The sequence below is a fragment of the Gadus chalcogrammus genome, chromosome 16 (genome assembly GCF_026213295.1).
Source record: "Gadus chalcogrammus isolate NIFS_2021 chromosome 16, NIFS_Gcha_1.0, whole genome shotgun sequence".
Classification (NCBI taxonomy): Eukaryota; Metazoa; Chordata; class Actinopteri; order Gadiformes; family Gadidae; genus Gadus; species Gadus chalcogrammus.
This window is the reverse complement of record NC_079427.1, coordinates 9,156,810-9,176,460: the sequence shown is the minus strand read 5'-3', so window position 1 is coordinate 9,176,460 and position 19,651 is coordinate 9,156,810. Positions and strand designations below refer to the sequence as shown.

General features: G+C 51.5%; 1 protein-coding gene across 1 annotated transcript in view; it reads right to left on the bottom strand.

Moving 5' to 3' along the window:
• robo2 (roundabout, axon guidance receptor, homolog 2 (Drosophila)) overlaps nucleotides 1-19,651 on the bottom strand; it is a 79,876-nt gene that overhangs the window by 51,363 nt on the left and 8,862 nt on the right. The window contains exons 7-10 of the mRNA XM_056610423.1: nucleotides 12,552-12,688; nucleotides 10,867-10,878; nucleotides 5,697-5,821; nucleotides 3,674-3,845 (exon numbers count right to left, since the gene is read on the bottom strand). Of these exons, the coding sequence (XP_056466398.1) occupies nucleotides 3,674-3,845; nucleotides 5,697-5,821; nucleotides 10,867-10,878; nucleotides 12,552-12,688 (446 nt within the window). The remainder of the gene's footprint in view (nucleotides 1-3,673; nucleotides 3,846-5,696; nucleotides 5,822-10,866; nucleotides 10,879-12,551; nucleotides 12,689-19,651) is intronic.

Genomic DNA, 19,651 nt, shown 5'->3' with positions numbered 1-19,651 from the left:
AAAAGAAAATACGTGAAATAACCTCCCCACAACAAAACCAAACACGTAAGTATCGGATGTGGGCACGGAACTAGATTCATCCCCAGGTCTCTGTAATTACACCGCAATACAATGTCTTTGCGCTGGCCTTCCAGGAAGCTGGGGGAGAAACAGCTGAACACAGTTTCCAGCCGCTATTGATGTGGCGAGGGGACTCTACACAGCCCCCCCAACCCCCCCCCACCCCCACCAACACACGGACACAGACCCATGTTTAGACCCCCCTCCCCGCTGCGGCACGGTGTGGCCGCGTGGTTCCTGTCCGTTGACCCAGTGTGGGTGCGGGTAAGTACTTCATTATGCTCCACAGGGTGGTAGGCTGTCGAAACAAAAGGTGTAGCCCAGTAGTAGCGGAATTACATGAATGAAACAAAGCAATGCATGAGGGCCGCCCGTTGAGAAACACCTTTATTTGAAAGACGAAATAGATAAGTTCTTCATTATGCCCGCTGGTGTCTGGGAGCATGTTAAAACAATAGGTATAGTCCAGAAATTGAATCACATGAATTAAAAGCAGACATTTATGAGGCTGTTTGTTCGAATTGAGTTCAACAGGTTGAAAAAGGAGAGACCTTTTACTTCAGAAGAGGAAATAGTCACTGTTCCAGGAAACCAGACTGGCTTCTTCATGTGCACACTAATACGGAACTGTTGGATCCATATTAGATGGATGTATCCCTTTGTAAGGCCTCATAAATCACCTTAGGGTCCCTTGTATTAAATAGTACACGTGTCAGAGGACACCTCTTGAAGAGTTCAGCTTTCGCTGAAATATGTGGAGAAACCCTGGCATCAAAGCCGCTTCCACATTCATTAGAAGTTATGGATTCATGATTTAAGACCTTGCTGGTTCCAATTATCAAGTCTACCTCCGTAACCTTTCCACACGCCGGCTCTCTCCCCTACGTCCACCCACAGATACATCACGGGGCGAGGGCAGGAAGTAACCGCAACAGACTTGAATAACACCGCTTCGTATCACCTTTGGCCGTCCTCTCTGTCTCTGTTCACCTAATGAAGAAAAGGTTGTGCGCTCCGAAAGTGTGAAATTAACGATGAGACGCTTCGCTTGGTTTGCAAAATTCCCCAGAGTTTTCCGTCCTACTCTAATAACGAAAAATATAAAAAGCTCGGCCAATTTGAGAAAAACCAGCATCCACTAAACTAAATAATAAACACGGTACTCCTGCGAGGTGAGCGAAGTCAATGTTTACATATTTATCTCGGGTTTGCGGTCCACCGTGGTCGTCATCATCCTCTCCGCTCTTTAAAAGGGGGGGGGGGGGGGCTCTGAAGTGATGGGAGACAGCCGCTGTGATTAAAGACTGCATAAATAAACTGGACTGGCCTCGCTGTAGCCCCCCGCACGTATCCTCACCACCTGCATCAGGCCTCTTCCCCAGCCCTAATACATTTCAACCCAGGCCATTAGCGCTCTGGGGGGTGGGTGGGTAGGGGTAGGGGGGGGGGGGGGGGGGGATGCTTCCACTGTCACCGCTATCGCCCCTGAATGATTCACGGAGACACCGCGCCGGCAGGGCTCAGGCCGCTGCCCGCGCTCCGGCCCGCAGTAATCCCACACGTTTCGCTCAGAGGATCGGTATTCGTTAATGACTCCGGGGTGTTCCTTCTCTCCCCGGCGCTCCGACCAACGCATTCCATGTTTTGGGAAGCTGATCCGGGGAGGAAACGGCTGATGACGATCTCGAGGGCGGGTCTGAGGGGAGACGGTGGAGGTTAAAGGCGGGGTGGGGTGGGGGGGACGGCGATGGTTGTGATGGGTCGACGTCGTCGTCGAGAGGCTAGGCTCTCGGAGGAGGCCTTGGTCGCCACGGGTCAGGAATTTCTCATTAGGGGATCTCCTTGAAGTCGGCAGGCTTTCAGCAAAATCCACCTGATGACTGCGGCAGGTGTGGCAGGGACCTCCCCCCCCCCTCCCTCCCTCCAACCCTTCCTTTTCGGCCTTGAATGCACGACTCCCACTCTTGTATCCCCCCCCCCCCCCCCCCTTCCCCCTGAGCTACACCTGAGCCTAAACAACGCTTAGGTAAACAGAACAGGCACTGTGGCGTGTTGCTGCAGGTGATTGGTTGGCTACCCCGAGGGCAAACGACAACAAATGTTGACGTTGTGTGCGATGTTGCAGATGGATCATTACAGTGTGGGTTTAGACGGAGAAAAAGTGATTGTGCGTTGGGGCAGGGGAAGGGGGGTGTTTAATCTGTAGGGCTGTAGCGGGTCCTTCAGGAGAGCCCTGGATGTCCGTCCATCTTCCCTCCCCAACAGCCAGGCAGATTAGATGTCTCCACACCTTGCAGGACCTCATCATTCATCGTGCCGAAAAGCCCGTTGTCAAGCACTCACTTAATCACTCACCCCCCTCTTCTCCTCTCTCTCTCTAGCACACACGCAAACATAGCCACACACACACACACACACAAACTGATGTGAAAGCAAAACACACGCACATGCACAGACACACACACACAAACATATGCACACACACCTATAAAAACACACACACACACACACTTGAAAATACTCAGTTGAGTGCTGATCATTAAACCCAGAGTGACTCAAGGGCAGTGTTTCTCCACAGAAATAAAAAATAAATGTAGAACATTTTTACAAAATTAAAAAGAACTTACTAATGCAAGAAAGTAACTAGAGGCCAAGGGCAAATCCACACACAGCGGTTCCTCGCACAAAAGCAGAATTTATTCCAGCACATGAAAAACTAACACTTTTTTTAGTACACTTGCAAGACTGCTGAAGGCCAAATTCTATTTAACAGTCTCGAGGGTAAAGAAATAAGGGAATGTGTGCAAAATTAAATATCATCAAATTAAAAGCAGAGTAAAGAATAAATAGTTAGATGGGAGGATGAAAACATGTTTTTCCTTTTCAGGAGCGAAACAGCCAACCCGAAATCGAACACATCAACACATTTTTTCTTTTGGCCCTATTGGCACTTGCACAAATCTGTGTATGTGTTTTGCAACACGCACACATCTGTGTGTACTGCTTACTACCAAGTCATTTAGCAGATGCTTTCATCCCTATTGACTTACAGAGAATTTAGAAAAAAAATGAATGTTGAGGTCAGCGGTGAGCAGGTCATTAGGGCATCCTGCTCAAGGATTCTCGCCCACAGGTATTAACCCCACAACCTCTTGGCTGGGAGTCAAACTGCAAACCTTTAGACTATCCTGCATCCTGTGAGTGTGTGTGTGTGTGTGTGTGTGTGTGTGTGTGTGTGTGTGTGTGTGTGTGTGTGTGTGTGTGTGTGTGTGTGTGTGTTTGCGTGTGTTTATGTTGGTAGCTGCACACATGTTTATGTGTTTGTGTGTGTGTGTGTGTGTGTGTGTGTGTGTGTGTGTGTGTGTGTGTGTGTGTGTGTGTGTGTGTGTGTGTGTGTGTGTGTGTGTGTGCACCTGCATACGTATGTATGTACATGTGTGTGTGTATGTGTGTGCCTACATGCGTGCCTCTGTGCGTGTGTGTGTGTGTGTGTGTGTGTGTGTGTGTGTGTGTGTGTGTGTGTGTGTGTGTGTGTGTGTGTGTGTGTGTGTGTGTGTGTGTGTGTGTGTGTGTGTGTGTGTGTGTGTGTGTGTGTGCGTGCCGCCGCCCTTACCGTCGGTCACCTCCAGCTGAGCCTTGGCCAGGATGCTGCCCGCCACGGTGAGCGCCTGGCAGATGTAGTAGCCGGCGTCGGAGCGCTGCACCGAGCCGATGGTCAGGGCTCCGCCCGGAGACACTGAGAAGCGGCTGTTGGGCTGCTGGGGCTGGTTGGGGAACAGAAGGTTCTGGAGACGCAGGGAGAACACGCAGATCAGCAGGGAGAACGTCGTGTTGGTTAAGGCAGGCCTATGCGCACGCATATGCACACACCCAGACACACACACACACATTATTGTTTCTTTGCTTATTCTAGTTTGATTCCACAAATTGCTCGATAAAGGGTGGACGTTCTATTTGTCCTGTCCTATCTGATGTAGCTGTAGGTAGTGGATTTAGTTCAAGGGCTGAGGATCACATTGAACCCCATCTAACCTCCACCCATATTCTCTGCTTCCCCCGTCACACAACCTCTCCCTTTCTCTTCCAATCTCCTCCTTCTGCTTTATCCTCCGAAGAAGAGGGGATTCAATTACGCATTAATGACTTTAACCACGAAGTGATGGAGTTTTTTTAATTAGGCCCCGATGTATGTCTCGCACATGATAAATGTCTGCTTCGTTGTGCTCAAGTGTGACAAAAAGGCCCCCTTCTCTCGCCTAATTACTGTACTCAATTACGGCCTTAATTTGTTCTTTTAACAAATACCTTCATATCTAATTTAAGTCAGCGTGGGTGAGAGCGAGGACGGCGGTGGCTGACAGTGATGTGGGCTAGCCCATCTGTTTGGGGGGGAAACTATTTGTAAGACTTGTCCGATTGAGAAGCCTGCTTCCGTAATCACAGCAGTAAGACATGGGCGAGCTGTGAAGGAGCTCACAGCATGCGCTGCTGAGTCACACGGACACTAGGTCACCGTCAGAAGACAGAGTCGTGCTATGAATACACGCCCATGTTTGGACTTCCTGCAGGGGCCTGTTTGTCTGCTCGCTCCAGTGTGAAGCGTACTGCTGTAGTTGTGGGTCGCCATGGAGTGCATGCGTGTGCGTTGGTTGTGTGTGTGTTTGTGTGTGTGTAGGTGTGTACGTGCATACGCATTTTTGCCTTATTGTGCATTCTTGCCGATGTGCGCATGAGCCTCGATGTGTGTGTGTGTGAGTGTATGTGCATTTGTGTGGGTGAGTATGTATTGCTGCCTGTGTGTTCGGTTGTGTTTGTGTACGTGTTAACCTCTGTGTGTGTGCATGCCTTTGTTTCTGTGTGGGTGCCTGTGTGTGTGTGTGTGTGTGTCCATGCCTGTATGTGCGTGTGCAAGAGCATGTCTGTAGTTGTGTACGTGTGTGTGCGTGCCAGTGTCTGAGCAATCCTTTTTGTGTGTGTGTGTGAGTGTGCCTGCACCCTAGCCAGTGTTGAATCATATCTCTGGCCCATCTACAAGCCCCTGCAGGCTCCTAATTGGTGCTGTTATGCTGCGCTGTGAGGACACACAGGTATTTGAATGAGTTACCCCCCCCCCCCCCCCCCCCCCCCCCCCCCCTCCCCCCGTCTCCAAGCCAGGGATCGGGATGGCTCTTATCAGCAGCCGGGTCAGGGAGGAACTGATCTGAGGCGGGCTAGCTCATCACACCGTCGCTTAGTGGCTCCCTTTGATACTCACAGCTTACCTGTGATTAAGATAGGTGTAATTATTTTAGAATTTTGTAGTGATTGTGTGCGTGTGCGTGCGTGCTTGTGTGTGTCATTATTTCCGTGCGTAGTAATGTTTGTGTGTGTGTGTGTGCTTGCGTGGGCGTGTGATTCTTTTAGTGTTTTTTTAGCGCTTTTGTTTTTGCGTGTGCGATTCTTTGTACGTGTGCGATTGCGTGTCTGTTCCTCGGCATGCCCTGGCGAACCACCACTGAGCAGGCCCTGGTCTGGACATGAGTGAGGCGGTGTATACCCCACGGCATCAGAGGAGCAGGTGTCCTCACAACAAGCTGCGACCGCCTGCCCGTGAGGGGTTGAGTGCAGCGCGGTTAGGCGTGTTTGTTTTGCCTCACCTGGCTGCCCTCCTTCTGCCAGAACACGGCGGGCTGGGGGTTCCCCTTGGTCTCACAGGGGAAGGTGGCCACGCGGCCCTGCGCCACGATCTGGTCCCTCGGTCGGATCACGAACTGGGGGGCCGCTGGAGGGCGAGGGGAGGAAGGGAGGGGGTCAAAGGTTAGAGACGCCACTGTTAGAGGAAGCCCGGCCCCCCCGTGTGAGTGTGTCGACGTCTTGACTCAGAGGTCGGGGGTTACGAGTTAACCGTGAGGGAGTGGGAGAGGGCTGGGGGGAGGGCAGGGAAGGGGGTTGAGGGGGTAGAAGGTGAGAGGAGGCTGCAAGGGTTTGCTCTCCGTTCAGGAAACGACAAGCACCGCCGAAACCGACGCACAGAAACACGGAAAACGCCGTGCATGGGTTCCATGCAGCGACGGCCATCGTGTTTCGCGCCCGGCCTGCAGCGAGACAAAACACAAGCGCCAAGGACACTGCCCATGGCTTTCCGTCGCCATGGTAACTGGGTGTTTTTTTTTTTGTTGTGTTTGGCCATTCATTCTGAGGAGAGGCTGAGGAAGCTAGAATGAATGGCGGGTCAACGTCTCGCGCGTTCACAAGACAAAAAAAGCTCCCACTGATACAGGGATGTGTTGGAGGAGACTTTGATATCTAATGTATGCAGAGGTGCAAGCCAAGCCTGGGGTAGGGCCTCGTAATGAGCTTAACGTGGGCTGGTCTTTGAGGCGCTGGGCGTTTTTCATCAAAGGATAGCTCTTACTAAAAGACAAGGTCAGACGAGGCGTCTCGGATAAAGGAGGAGACACAGAATGAAGTGGGATGGAGAGTGAGGGAAAGAGAGAGGGAGAGGGAAGGAGAGAGAGAGAGAGAGAGAGAGAGAGAGAGAGAGAGAGAGAGAGAGAGAGAGAGAGAGAGAGAAAGGGAGAGAGAGAGGAAGAGCGAGAGAGAGGAGAGAGAGAGATAGAGAAAGAGAGGCAGAGAGTGTGAGCGAGAGAGAGAGAGAGCGTGCGAGAGAGAGAGAGAGAGAGAGAGAAAGAGAAAGGGAAAGAGAGAGAGAAAGAGAGACAGGAAGAGCGAGAGAGAGAAAGAGAGACAGAGAGTGTGAGCGAGAGAGAGAGAGAGAGAGAAGAAGAGAGAGAAGCGTGCAACGGACTGCAATTTAAAAACACAACCTCACCCTCACAAAGAAAGGTGAGCCTTCAAAACACACAGCCTCTCTTGAAACACTCAACTATCCTGTTTGGAGGACCTCTGTGGTCTGAGGTATGTCCACTTCGCCTCACCCTGGTGATCCAGGAATGAGGCAGACATGTTGGAATGGCAGAGCAAGGCGATAGAGACGTTGGTTGATAGTCTTTAATATGTGCTCCCTCACTCCCTACACACCACCACCCTGCAACAGACACCTCCATACGTATCCACTTCCAACAGCAACACCCACCCCAGGATTCTCCAATCAAGCAAATAGTCATTAATCAACCTTTTTATACAGGGGCCGGTAATAGCACCTAGTGTGAGAATATCATTCAGTTATAACGTTTTATAATTACATTTTATAATCCTGACACAACATCTCTTTAAAGGCAATCTCTGTGTGACTGCACAGGCTATCGTCCTTCCCACGTTCTGATGTTTTTCAGTGGATAACTAGGCTATGTTAATAGCAAGAGTAAATAATTCCCGACCTTGGCCCACTTCAGAAAGAAGACATACTGATCCCTCGGCCAGGGTTAATACATAACTACAAGGCACTTGTTTATTCTGTGACGGTTGTTGTTAGCTTAAATCTGCGCGGCCCAGTGATGACAAACGCTATGTTTGCCACGATAAGAGATCAAATGGTCTTTCCGAGAAGAACAGGAATAAAAGGCCATCCGCAGAAACACTCGGAGCAACCGACAGCATGCCTTCCCGATTACTAGCGGAGGATAACAATAACAATCGTTAGCCTCGGAAAAACCCCAGAGAAGTTTACGACGCAAAAAATAAGTTATTCTTCCTAAGAAGTCTAACAAGCCGAGGATTGTTGCGAGGCGACGTGGCGCTCGCTCGCTCTCTCTCTCTCTCTCTCTCCACCCCTCGTCGGATTCCTCTCTAAGTCCTCGCTCTTGACGTACCAGCTGGTCCCAGTGAGGGGCAAACTCTCCCCAGTTGGCGGGTTTCCCCGTGTAATCCCTTTTTTCGGGAGTGTGTATTTGTCAAAGACACACAGAGCCCGGAATGCTACAGATGGCTACAGATTTACAGCCGTCCCTTCTCTGGCCCTCGCCGAGCTGTGGTGTCTAGTTGCTCTCAAGACTGCTGGGCTCGGATACAACGCTCCTAAATCACACTCTGGCAAAGTCTCCCGTCATCCTCGACTCTCTGCTCTGCTCTACATACACACTGGCTCGATTCCACGTGTGCATTAAGACACACACGCTCTCACACACACGCACACACAGCCACACACACACACACACACACACACACACACACACACACACACACACACACACACACACACAAGCACAAACACAGATGCATGCAAGCGCACACACAGCCACCCACACACACACACAAACACACACACACACACATACAAACACACAGATGCATGCAAGCGCACGCAGGTGCACATATGCACACACACACACACACACACACACCACACATCACACATCACACACACTCACACACACACACACTCACACACACATACGTGTGTGTGTGTATGTGTCTGTGTGTGTCAGTGTGTGTGTGTGATTGGGTGTGTGTGTGTCTATGTGTGTTAACACCTGAGAACCTGGTCTCTACCACTTGCCTTGCACCTTCTCCATTCCTGACACCCTCCCTTTATCTGTTACACTGTCCTGCTCCAGCTCTTACGCATCAATGGCAGCTGTGACCGTCAGGTCCTCAAACAGCAGGCCAGTGCACAAGTGTGTGTGTGTGTTTGTGTGTGTGTGTATGTGTGTGTGTGTGTGTGTGTGTGCGTGTGTGAGATGCATGATGTGTCGTGTGAGTGTGTGTGTGTGTACTGTGACCCCTACAATGGGTCAGGCAAGGGGTAGATGTAGGAAAATAATGGTCAGACGACAGCTGTTCTCTCTGAACCATGTTCATGCCCCCCCCCCCCCCCCCCCCCAGCCCCTATCCCCCCCCCCACCCCCATCATCAACATCACCCCCAGCGCGCTCACCCCCTTACACACACAACCAAGACCACCACCCTCACAGCAAGTACCGTAAACAGCGGTCGTCCAATTAAAACATTACTTCTGATTTCATCTCAAGAGTTGCACTTCACCTCCTGATTAGCCCCGCTCCTCCAGCACCTCCTCCACCACACCTCCACCCCTCCTCCACCACACCTCCGTTATAATTGCACCTCATCTCGGCTCTAGACTGCCCTACTTAAAAGCCGAGGAGCACTCCTTCCTGTTTCAACTTGATTAGCCTGGACCATTGTTTACCCTTCTCCACCAGAGGTGCACCGCGGCGGCCTGTTTAACGGCCTCCCTGCCGGCCCTCCTCCCCTGCATAATGTACGAGCGCAGAGAGTATATACAGTATATATATAAATATATATGTATCCCTCCGATGGTGGAAACTATCTGAGCAGAGGAGACAGGGGGGGGTGGGGGGGGGCAAGGCGGGCCTGGGGTCTGGATCTGGTGGAACAACAAGAAGAAGAGGGGAGCCATTCACACACATACACACACGCCGGCACATGCGCACCCACACACACGGACGCAACCATGCACACACCCACGGACGCACACGCGCGCGCAGGAAGGAAAGGGATCAAACGCGCGGGCCGGATCAAGGGGAGCTCCGCGTGCGGCGGTCCCTCAGCTTGGCTCAGGGCTGACTCAAGCTGCTCGCCGTCTTCCTTCAGAGGGCCTTAATGACATGTGAGGGGCTCCTCCTTTCACCACCACCCCCCCTTGGAAACACATGATCAGAACCCCTTCCCCCCCATATTTAATTCATGACCAATCACATCTGCTGCTCCTCCAGGCTGCAGGAAGCCGCGGTGGCCCTGCTCTGCCGAGAGACAGGGTCCTAGTACACGCTCACACACACACACACACACACACACACACACACACACACCTACACACTGTGTGTGTCTGTGTGGGCATTCTTTTGTGTATATACACAAAATATACAAACACATATGTTTGTGTGTGTGAGAGTGTGTGTGCGTGTGTGTGTGTGCGTTTACATTTGAGTTGTGCCTACAAACTCTCAGGGATGAGTGTGTCCCTTTCCCCAAGGCGAGCTCAAAGTGTCATCCTCTCACATTTCCGTGCGGTTGACGGTTGTCGGTGACAACGGAGGCAGGAGGCACCGCGGGTCCCGCCGCCGAGCCGGGAGCCGCCCCCTTCCTGCCAGTCAAGCCCGTCCAGACACCCACCTCTGCCCCTTCCATCACACGCCCACCCACCTCCCCCCTCTCCTCACGTGGGGGGGGGGGGCTCCACGCCTGCCCACCGCCCTGGAAAAACCTTCTCCAGACACACCGATTCCCTCCGCCGCCACGCCACGGAACACGATATCCACCCGCAAACAACACACACACTTCAGATCGTACGGCGCCGCCACCGCCCGCCGCCGCCCTCACAGACGCTACGACTAAAGAACAGCACATCCAGGCACCGGGCGGCTACATCCCTGCGGCTCAGACGGTCCGAGGGCCGGGGATCAGAGAGCGCCGGTCCTCCCGAGGCCCGAGTCCTCCGCATGGCGCTCGGCAACGAGAAGGAACAACAGAGGAGTGGCGGGGCGAGCGCAGCAGGGGGGCCGTTAAGGAGAAAACAGAGGATAAAGGCTTTGCGGCTTCAAGCCTGTGAATGTCGTCTGCGGGGCTCAGGGGGGGTTAGTTCAAACGCGGTTTGAGGTTCGCTTTTGGCTACAAGAGAAAGAGAGAGGGAGAGAGAGAGGAAGAGAGAGAGAGAGAGAGACTACGATCAGAGTGAAGGAGCTATGTTGTTCTAACACGGCTGCGTTGGTTAGTCGTTGGACTAACCTACCCATGAGGTTTGATGCTGCTGGTTAGTTGGTATTCAGGCAGTGGGATGCTGGTTGGGCAGGGGAGGAGGGGAATGGGGTGGGGGGGGGCGGTTGGGTTGGTTTGATGGTGTGTTAGAAGCACATGCAGCATGGAGTCAGAAGGATGGACACTTACCTACGGGGCGAGCTGCAGACACAATAATGGAGGGGTGGATAAATACACAGAAACACACATACAAACAAACAAACAAACAAACAAACAAACAAACAAACAAACAAACAAACAAACAAACAAACAAACAAACAAACAAACAAACAAACAAAAATAACGCACGGACACACACACGATAAATAAGAAAAGAAAAAATCATGAGAGGAGCAACGGAACATAAAGTAAGACAGAAGAACTCAAATTCAGAATGAATGACATGTGTGCGTCTGAGGAGACACACACTTTCGGCAGAGCATAAACATGACAGAGGAGATCCAGTAGGCGGCCATTTTGTTTAGCAACCTTGATCAATCTTATTGATGACCTGGCGTGTCTGTTTTTAGCGCCCCCAGGTGGTAAAATATATCACCACTGGTGGAGGTACCTGGAGCAGCTGTTACCGCAACCTACTGGATCCCATCCGTGTGTAGTAATGTAATATCACACGCTGCAGGTGTTGTGCGGGGAGTGTGTTTGTGTGTGCGTGAGACATGGTGTTTGTTTATCATAAGATGCTGATGTATTAAAAGAGGGCGGGGCATCAAGTCAGAGTTAAAGGGATTCAGGAGAGAGAGAGAGAGAGAGAGAGAGAGAGAGAGAGAGAGAGAGAGAGAGAGAGAGAGAGACAATGAGTGGAAAGATGTATCATTTATGTAAACATTTGTACATGCATTTCCAGAAGTAAAAACTGCTGCATACGTCAGGGGACGACGACACACAACCCATAACCAATACGTAGGTCTCTCTGTATGTCTATGTAATATCGCAGTAGCTTCAGCTATAAACCCCCGACGTTCAAAAGGGGCTGAAAACTGCAGCGGTCGCATATAGCTCGTCTTGCCTCCCTGCGGGGAGCCTATACGACATCAAAGCTTAAAAAAAAAAAAGGGAAAGACATAAAAAGGCCTGGTCCGGCAGGACCGAGACGTGAAGCCGGGAAGAGGCGCTCCGAGGGCGGAATTACGGCGGCCAGAGTGTTTTTATTAACCCGGGGAACCCGCGGCGGCGGCGCGGGGGCCGTGAGCGGTGTGCACCAGTAAACTGTGAAATGGGCCCCGTCAGCGGGGCGGCTGGGTGGCTAGCTCGGAGGCTAGCGTAGCCGCAGAGCACCGCCAGGCTACGCGGGGGGTGGGGCGGAGGGGGGCGCAGGCTGGAGGGGGGGTAGAGGTTTCTGTCTACGCTGCACTCCGTAGTGTGAATAATTAAACAGATTCATAGACTGTCCGTGTGTCTCTCTCCAGCCCGTCCCCCCCTGCGGCTCTGAGAGAGGGGGAGAGTCGACTCCTTCGTGTATCTGTTTGTTTGTGTAGGAGGAGAACAGGGGAGGAGAGAGAGAGGGAGAGAGAGAGAGAGAGAGAGAGAGAGAGAGAGAGAGAGAGAGAGCGAGACAGAGACAGACAGAGAGAGGGAGACAGAATGAGACAGGGAGAGACAGGGAGACATAGAGAGAGAGAGAGAGAGAGAGAGAGAGAGAGAGAGAGAGAGAGAGAGAGAGAGAGAGAGAGACCGAGACAGAGAGAGAGTGAGGCACTAAAGCCTTTGGATCTCTCTGGAGGTTTCGTTGTGTATGTGTACCAGAGGTTATGGCGGTGGCGGTGGGAATAGGAAGTGAGGCGGTTACCGTGGCGACGGCAGCGGTGCGTACGTACCTCTGACGGTGAGGGTGGCCGAGGCCTCCAGCTTGCCCACGCGGTTCTCCGCCACGCAGGTGAACGTTCCCTCGTCGGTGGTGGACGCCTTCTTCACTCGCAGGACGTAGTCGTCTTTGTCATACTTGATTTCATACCTGACAACGACAAAAAGCGGGAGTTAGGATTTATTTCTCTGTGTTTTAAATTGCTTCTGTGTTTCATCCAAAGCAGCTTTGATCAAATTCAGGGAAATTCATGTCGTTTCGTTTAGGTGCTGGCAGGGGTTCCGGTATTTTTGCTCAAAGGGATGCAGACATCGTGGGGATTTGAACCCAGCACCACTTTTTTTGGCCGAGAGTCAAACCGCTAGTATCGCTAACCACGTCCCTGTAGCCTGCCCCCCTGTAAGAGAACCAGATGCTGAGGAAACATGTTAAGAGGAACAGAGAGATTTCTTGATGAAGGATGTGTGTGCAGGCCGGTATTTCATGGAAGTCTGTTAAGCTATTTGGCAGGAGGCTTGAAGAAGTGGAGCCCTTCCTGGGGACGTAAACAGGGCTGAACAAATGGAGATTGGAAGGAAGGAGAATCAATTATTCATCAATGACACGCAGAGAGGGGGAAAAGAATCAGCATTCAGCTAGACCTGATACTACAGCGAATTCATACAGTACGTGTGTATGTGTGTCTGTGTGTGTGTCTGTGTGTGTGTGTGTTTTTAGCAAAAACTGCATTTCCCCCTTGCAATTGTGTTGAAGTTGTATGTGTGTGTATGTGGGTATGTATGTGCATCAATGTGCATCTGTCGGTATGCAAATATTAAGTATGTGCGTATGTGTGTATGTATATCTGTCTCTGTGTTCAAACCCGTGAGTTTGTGTGTGTGTGTCTGTTTCTCTGTGTGTGTGTGTGTGTCTGTGTGTATGTGTTTGTATGTGTGTGTGTGTGTGTATGTGTGTGTGTGTGTGTGTGTGTGATTTGAGTTTGTATGCCCGTGAGTGTGTGTGTGTGTGTGTTTGTGTTTGTGTGCGTGTGTGTATGTGTCTGTATGTATTTGTGAGGCATGGGCTGTTGTGTTGTATTTGGAGAGAAGGCACTACAGTGTGTTAGTGTGTAGCGGCGTGTTGGTGGGAGTCAGTGATGTGTCCCCGGCTCCCCCCCCCCCCCCCCCGCAAGCTGCTACAAGGTGTATAAATAAAGCAGTATGGATTATACACCTCACTGCAACACACTGGCTTAACATTCATTCAATAATCAATGTCACTATGTGGTACGTTACAAAAGCGCAGATAACGAGATTTCTGCGGACACAAAACAGTGGGGCTGCATTCATGTTGTCAGAGTTTTCGAGTGAGTGTCCGCGAGTATGAGGGAAGAATAGGGGCTCCACTTCAACATGAAAACTACTGGGTTCGATTCCCAAGGTACACAGTGTACAAGTAGCAGACAGCCTTGAGCAGGCCGCCTCCTCCCTCCCACCTCCTTAACCAATGGGCCTGCCCCCACTGAGTGGTGCTTGATCGAAGGCTCTGCTAATCAACCAAACCCTGAATAGTCGTGCGCATCACTGTTGCTGAGGCAGTGCACTGTGGGATGAGGCAGTGCACAGTAACCATAGTGACACGGGAACACCAGACTCCACTGCAACCCCATCAGGTGAGGCAGGGATGCCTGCCGTCCGTGATCCCCCCCCCCCCCCCCCCCCCCCACACACACACCTTTCTCTGTTATGACATTTCTTGCGAAGCCATTGAAAGGCTGCTTTCCTGGGGGGACTTTCCAGCGCTATGACTGCCGGCTCGCCCTCTCCTCACCACACTGGTACTTAGAGCAGCGTTCTAATGATTATTTGAGGTTGACTGCAGGTGGACCCTGGGATGTAGGGCTCAGGTGAAGGGGGGGGGGGGAGGAGAGAGCTGAGAATGGGATGGAGCCGCGCCCCGGTCTGACGGAGTAAACACATAATGTCACAGAAATGATGTCGCTCAGACACACTTTACCGCACCCAGCCTACACACACTCATACACTTATCTGTGGACATATAAACAGGCACACACACACACACACACACACACACACACACACACACACACACACACACACACACACACACACACACACACACACACACACAAACACACACACACACACACCTCAACTTGATTGACAGGGGAGAGTTTTGTGAGGTTACAGGGGAGAGTGTAAAGAGAGAGAGACGTAGAGTGAGGTAGAGGAAGAGTGAGTTTGAGTGAAAGAGTGGTAAAGTGATAGAGGAAGGTTAGGGTGTAAACAGAGTGGTAAAGTGTTGTAGAGGCAGAGGGAGAGAGAGAGAGAGTTAGAGAGAGAGTGGTCGAGTGACAGAGGCAGGTACAGGTGTAGAGAGAGGGGTAGAGTGCCAGAGGTAGTTAATGATGAAGAGAGAGTGCCGGCAACAGTCAGGAAGGAAAGCCAAAATGGGGTCTGTGTGCTCCATGAACCTACAAGTCACACGCCTTGACAGGTCTTGACAGGTTCCCACACACACACACACACAAACACACACACACACACAAACACACACACACACACACACACACACACACACACACACACACACACACAAACACACCTGCATGGCCGTTTCCGTATAGCTGTTAGAGCACACACACGTCCCACACACAGGACAAGGTGTGTATTGTTCCAGAGCCCTGCACCTGAACCTGGGCCCAGGTTAGCGCTAGCTTATTAGCAGGAAACCCGAGCCCAATCAATCTGTAATCAACATCATATTTATAATGGGCTTGGGTGACACAAGGAGTGGAAAATACTGAAGTTGTGGCCGCACACACAAGCACACTCGTGCGCTCAAGCGCACGCACACACACACACACACAAAATCAAACACACAGACACAAGCAGAGGAACACACGCAAACACACATGCACTTACACTCACAGTCGCACACACACACACACACACAGTCAGACACACATCCACACGCACACACACACACAGGCACACAAACAAACACACAAACACGCATATTCACTTACACACATGCCCTCACACACACACACACACACACACACACACACACACACACACACACACACACACACACACACACACACACACACACACACACATACACACACACACACACACATCCAGGGACGCATAAATAAAGGCTGGCGGAACAGTAGCTCTTTTCTTGTCGTTGCCTCTGGTCTCCATTATGGGAGGACGGTAATTACACATGTAATATGGACGGGCTGCGGAGAGAGAGCCCGGCTCTACCCTGCTGGCCTCCCGTTCCCCATCGCTGCCGGGGAACATGCACGTGCGAGAGCATGTGTGTACACACGCGCCCACATGCATGCACACGCACAAGCACTCACACGCACACGCACATGCGCAGACACACACATTCGCTCTCAGAAACACACGGGCATGCACTCACACACACACACGCACGCACACATGCACACACACACAGATCCAGCATTAGAATACAGTCATGATAAGATGGTACATTGAGATAAACCAATATCCTGGCACTTGGAGACAAGTGGCAGAGCACTCTGGGTAAGTAGCTCCCTGGTATGTCCCGTCTATGTGTACATTCCTCCAAGAGCAGGGACGGTTTACACTTACACATTAAGATTGTATCTACCTTAATCTTGACACGGGTGTAACCTGAGTCTCCCTATGTGTGTGTGTGGGGGTCTGTGGTTATAAGTGTGTCTTTTAAGTGTGTGTGTGCCAGTTGTGAGCTTACGTCGCCCACTGGATACAGGAGTGGTCGTGGCACGGTCTACAGGTGCAGGTGTGTCTTCTGAACCCAGAGTGCCTTGAATCAGTTCCTTGTTCTCGTGTCTAAACCGGTATCTGGCGTTCGCAGCGCAACCGCCTCGCCTCGGACCCGTCAAGATCCAAGGCGGATCCGACGTGTGGACGGAACATCTGTTCTGTCTAAAGAGCCTTCAGTTCTCATCTCACTCTCCCACCTGCCCGATCTAAACGTGGCTTCACGTGGACTGGGTGGAGCTGAGCTTTGAAAGTCATTTTGGAAATACACAGGGCGGCCTTATCCTCAGTTCCAGTGTGTGTCTCTCTCTCGGTTAGGCCTTAATGCTTTAAGAGGCTTTCCTCTAAGTCTATCCACCCCACTTTCCACATAATTGATCAAGATCATTCTCCCTGGCAGAGGCAGCGCTGCTGTGCAGGATCTCCTCGCGGATCAAAGATGGGGTTCTGGTCCGGTTTCCAACCCCTCCGCGGTCGGGTTTCTTCGGGGGTTTGGCGCATGGTAGCTGCCCCTGATTTGACTGAGTAACGTTTCTCCGTGCGCCAGGAAACCATGGCAACTGTGGAAGCGGTGGAGTCTTAAGTTAGTCCTTGTGGTTTGGGGCAGACGGCACGGCTCTGCTGGTGAAGGAAATATAAGACAACTGCAACTTTACACTTTTTTACTGGATGTGCTGATATCTGGGCCCCTTCGTGGGTGTGCGTGTGTGTGCGTGCTGAGCGTGTGTGTGTGCGCGTGTGAATGTATGGGTGTGCTTTCATGTTTTTTCATCCGTTATATACGTGTGTTAAATGTTGGCTATAAATGTGTTTCTTATTGCATGTCCTCGCCTGCCTGTGTGTACATTGATTCCTTCACCGCGGCAGGCATATTTTCGCAGGGTGTACTGGTCCTCTTTGTGTGCGTTTCCGCGAGGCCGTGCTAGGAACAAAGACCGCGGCTCCTTTGCACGCGGCGCGCACGCGAGGGGGAGTGTTAGCGTGCTAGCTAGGAGGATCCACGCTCCGCTCTGGCTCCGTGAGGATCAGCGGGGGGACGCTGGTGATGCATAATGAACGACACGCTGAGTGTTCTTCACGCTCTGACGAGCGAGGTTCAACAACACTGCGTCCGCAACCCGCGTTATTCACGATAGCTTAAAACGAAAACAGGCACGGTGGGCGCCCTCGCTCACACCGCGGGCAGTGGCGGCGACCCCTGGATCCAGCGGTCCTACTGCGTTACAGCAGAGCTTCAGTGGGGAGACAAGGCACGGAGACTAGCCCCAGATTCCAGCTGCTGAGTGCTGAGTGCTTGAGGTGAAGGTTCACACTGGACGGGGGAAAACTGGACGGTCAGCATAACAGCAGCAGTGCTCGTCGTGCTAGCTTTAAGAGGGTGCTTGACCAACTGACGCGCATACACACACCTCTCTGTAATATACACACATATACCTCTATATCGCTGAACACACAAATCCCCCCCCCCCCCCCACACACACACACACACACACACACACACCCATGATATGACCAATGACTGTTGTACAGTATTCAAAACAGTATAGAACATGGGTGCACACATATTTTGCTGGTAAAACACACACACACAGATGGGCCCCTCTGAGACAGAGGGCCTGCATCCAGAGGCCCTCCAAGAGCACAGAGACTCAGATACGGTAGAAGTGGGCAGAACAACAATAATGAAATGAAAAGAAAACCAAAGAAGGAGAGAGAGAGAGAGAGAGAGAGAGAGAGAGAGAGAGAGAGAGAGAGAGAGAGAGAGAGAGAGAGCGCTCTGGCCCACACACAGAGCAGGTTGGCAGTAGGAGATAAAAATATGCACGCAGAAACACGCACACTGGCCAAGCCCTTTTCTCTTGCATTTATGGACCAATAGGGGGACCTGTTCGTATAGGGGACTGCTGGTGGCTGGTACTCCCAGACTGACTGCTCAACCCCCGTTCTGCAAGGTGAACATATAAATAATACACCACTTGACCTGGATTCTTTCTACTCACCCACGACTCCAAACAAGCCCAGACATACTCCACGTTTTTCAGCCTCTCCAGGAAAGAAAACAACTAAAATATACATAAGCTACAGCTTTGGCTGTACATGAATTGCTAATGAGTTTTCCTGTGGTTCTCCGGTGATTAATCAGGACGTGCTTTGCTTCCACAGTCCAGGTAATTCGCATTTATGTTGTTGATAATGCATATTAAATGATTCTTTATTTTACCTCCTATGCCCCAAGTTACAGAGGGCATCTACACTGTACAGTATGTGCCAGGCTGTGTGTGTTTGTGTGTGTGTGTGTGTGTGTGTGTGTGTGTGTGTGTGTGTGTGTGTGTGTGTGTGTGTGTGTGTGTGTGTGTGTGTGTGTGTGTGTGTGTGTGTGTGTGTGTGTGTTTGTGAGTGTCCCCCAATATGTACATGCGTCTGTGTGTGTATGTGTGTGTGTGTGTGTGTGTGTGTGTGTGTGTGTGTGTGTGTGTGTGTGTGTGTGTGTGTGTGTGTTTCTCCTAGGAGGCTGCACAGGGCTTCAGAGAGCATTAAAAGACCTGTTTACTCAGCTGCAGCTCGATTACCCTTCCTCCCAGTGTGAAAGTTGCACAGCATGCACGGCTGCACATACACGTACATACACACACACACACACACACACACACACAAAATCCGGCACCCACGGACGTCAGCAAAAACATACACACAAACACACACAACGAAACACACACACAGCACAGACATAAGCTTGGAAACACACACACAGACATAAGCATGGACACACAAACTTACGCAAGCATGAACCCGAAATCCACACACACGCACAGACAGAACAAAGAGACACACACACACACACAAAGACGTAAGCATGGACACACACACGCACAAACTTGCGTAAGTATACACAAAAAGACACGCACACACACACACACACACATTCAAACACACACACACAGTGGGGCAACACACCAAAGTGCAAGTCAGAGCAGAAAGACAACAAGGGCTAAAGGGAACGCGGCGGGGGTCTTGGTCAGTCCGCTGATCCTCGTAATAAGGACAGCATGACCTTTCAGGGCCTTTCGGACCCCGACTCCAGGGCACAAGAAATCGCTTGATCTTTTGGTTTAGGGGAGGGGGTCGGGTACATGATGTCCCCCCGTGGGTAGAGCCCTGCCTCCCGCCGGAGACCACAGCCCCCCCCCCCACGTTGGGCGAGAAACAGGGTTTAAAACTCCTCAGGTTCCTGCCAGCCGGCACACGCCGCGCATCGCGCCGCGTGTGAGGCCTGGTTTCATACAAGCCAACCTGTCACTCACAGAGAAAACTCCTCTAGGTGTTTATTAGC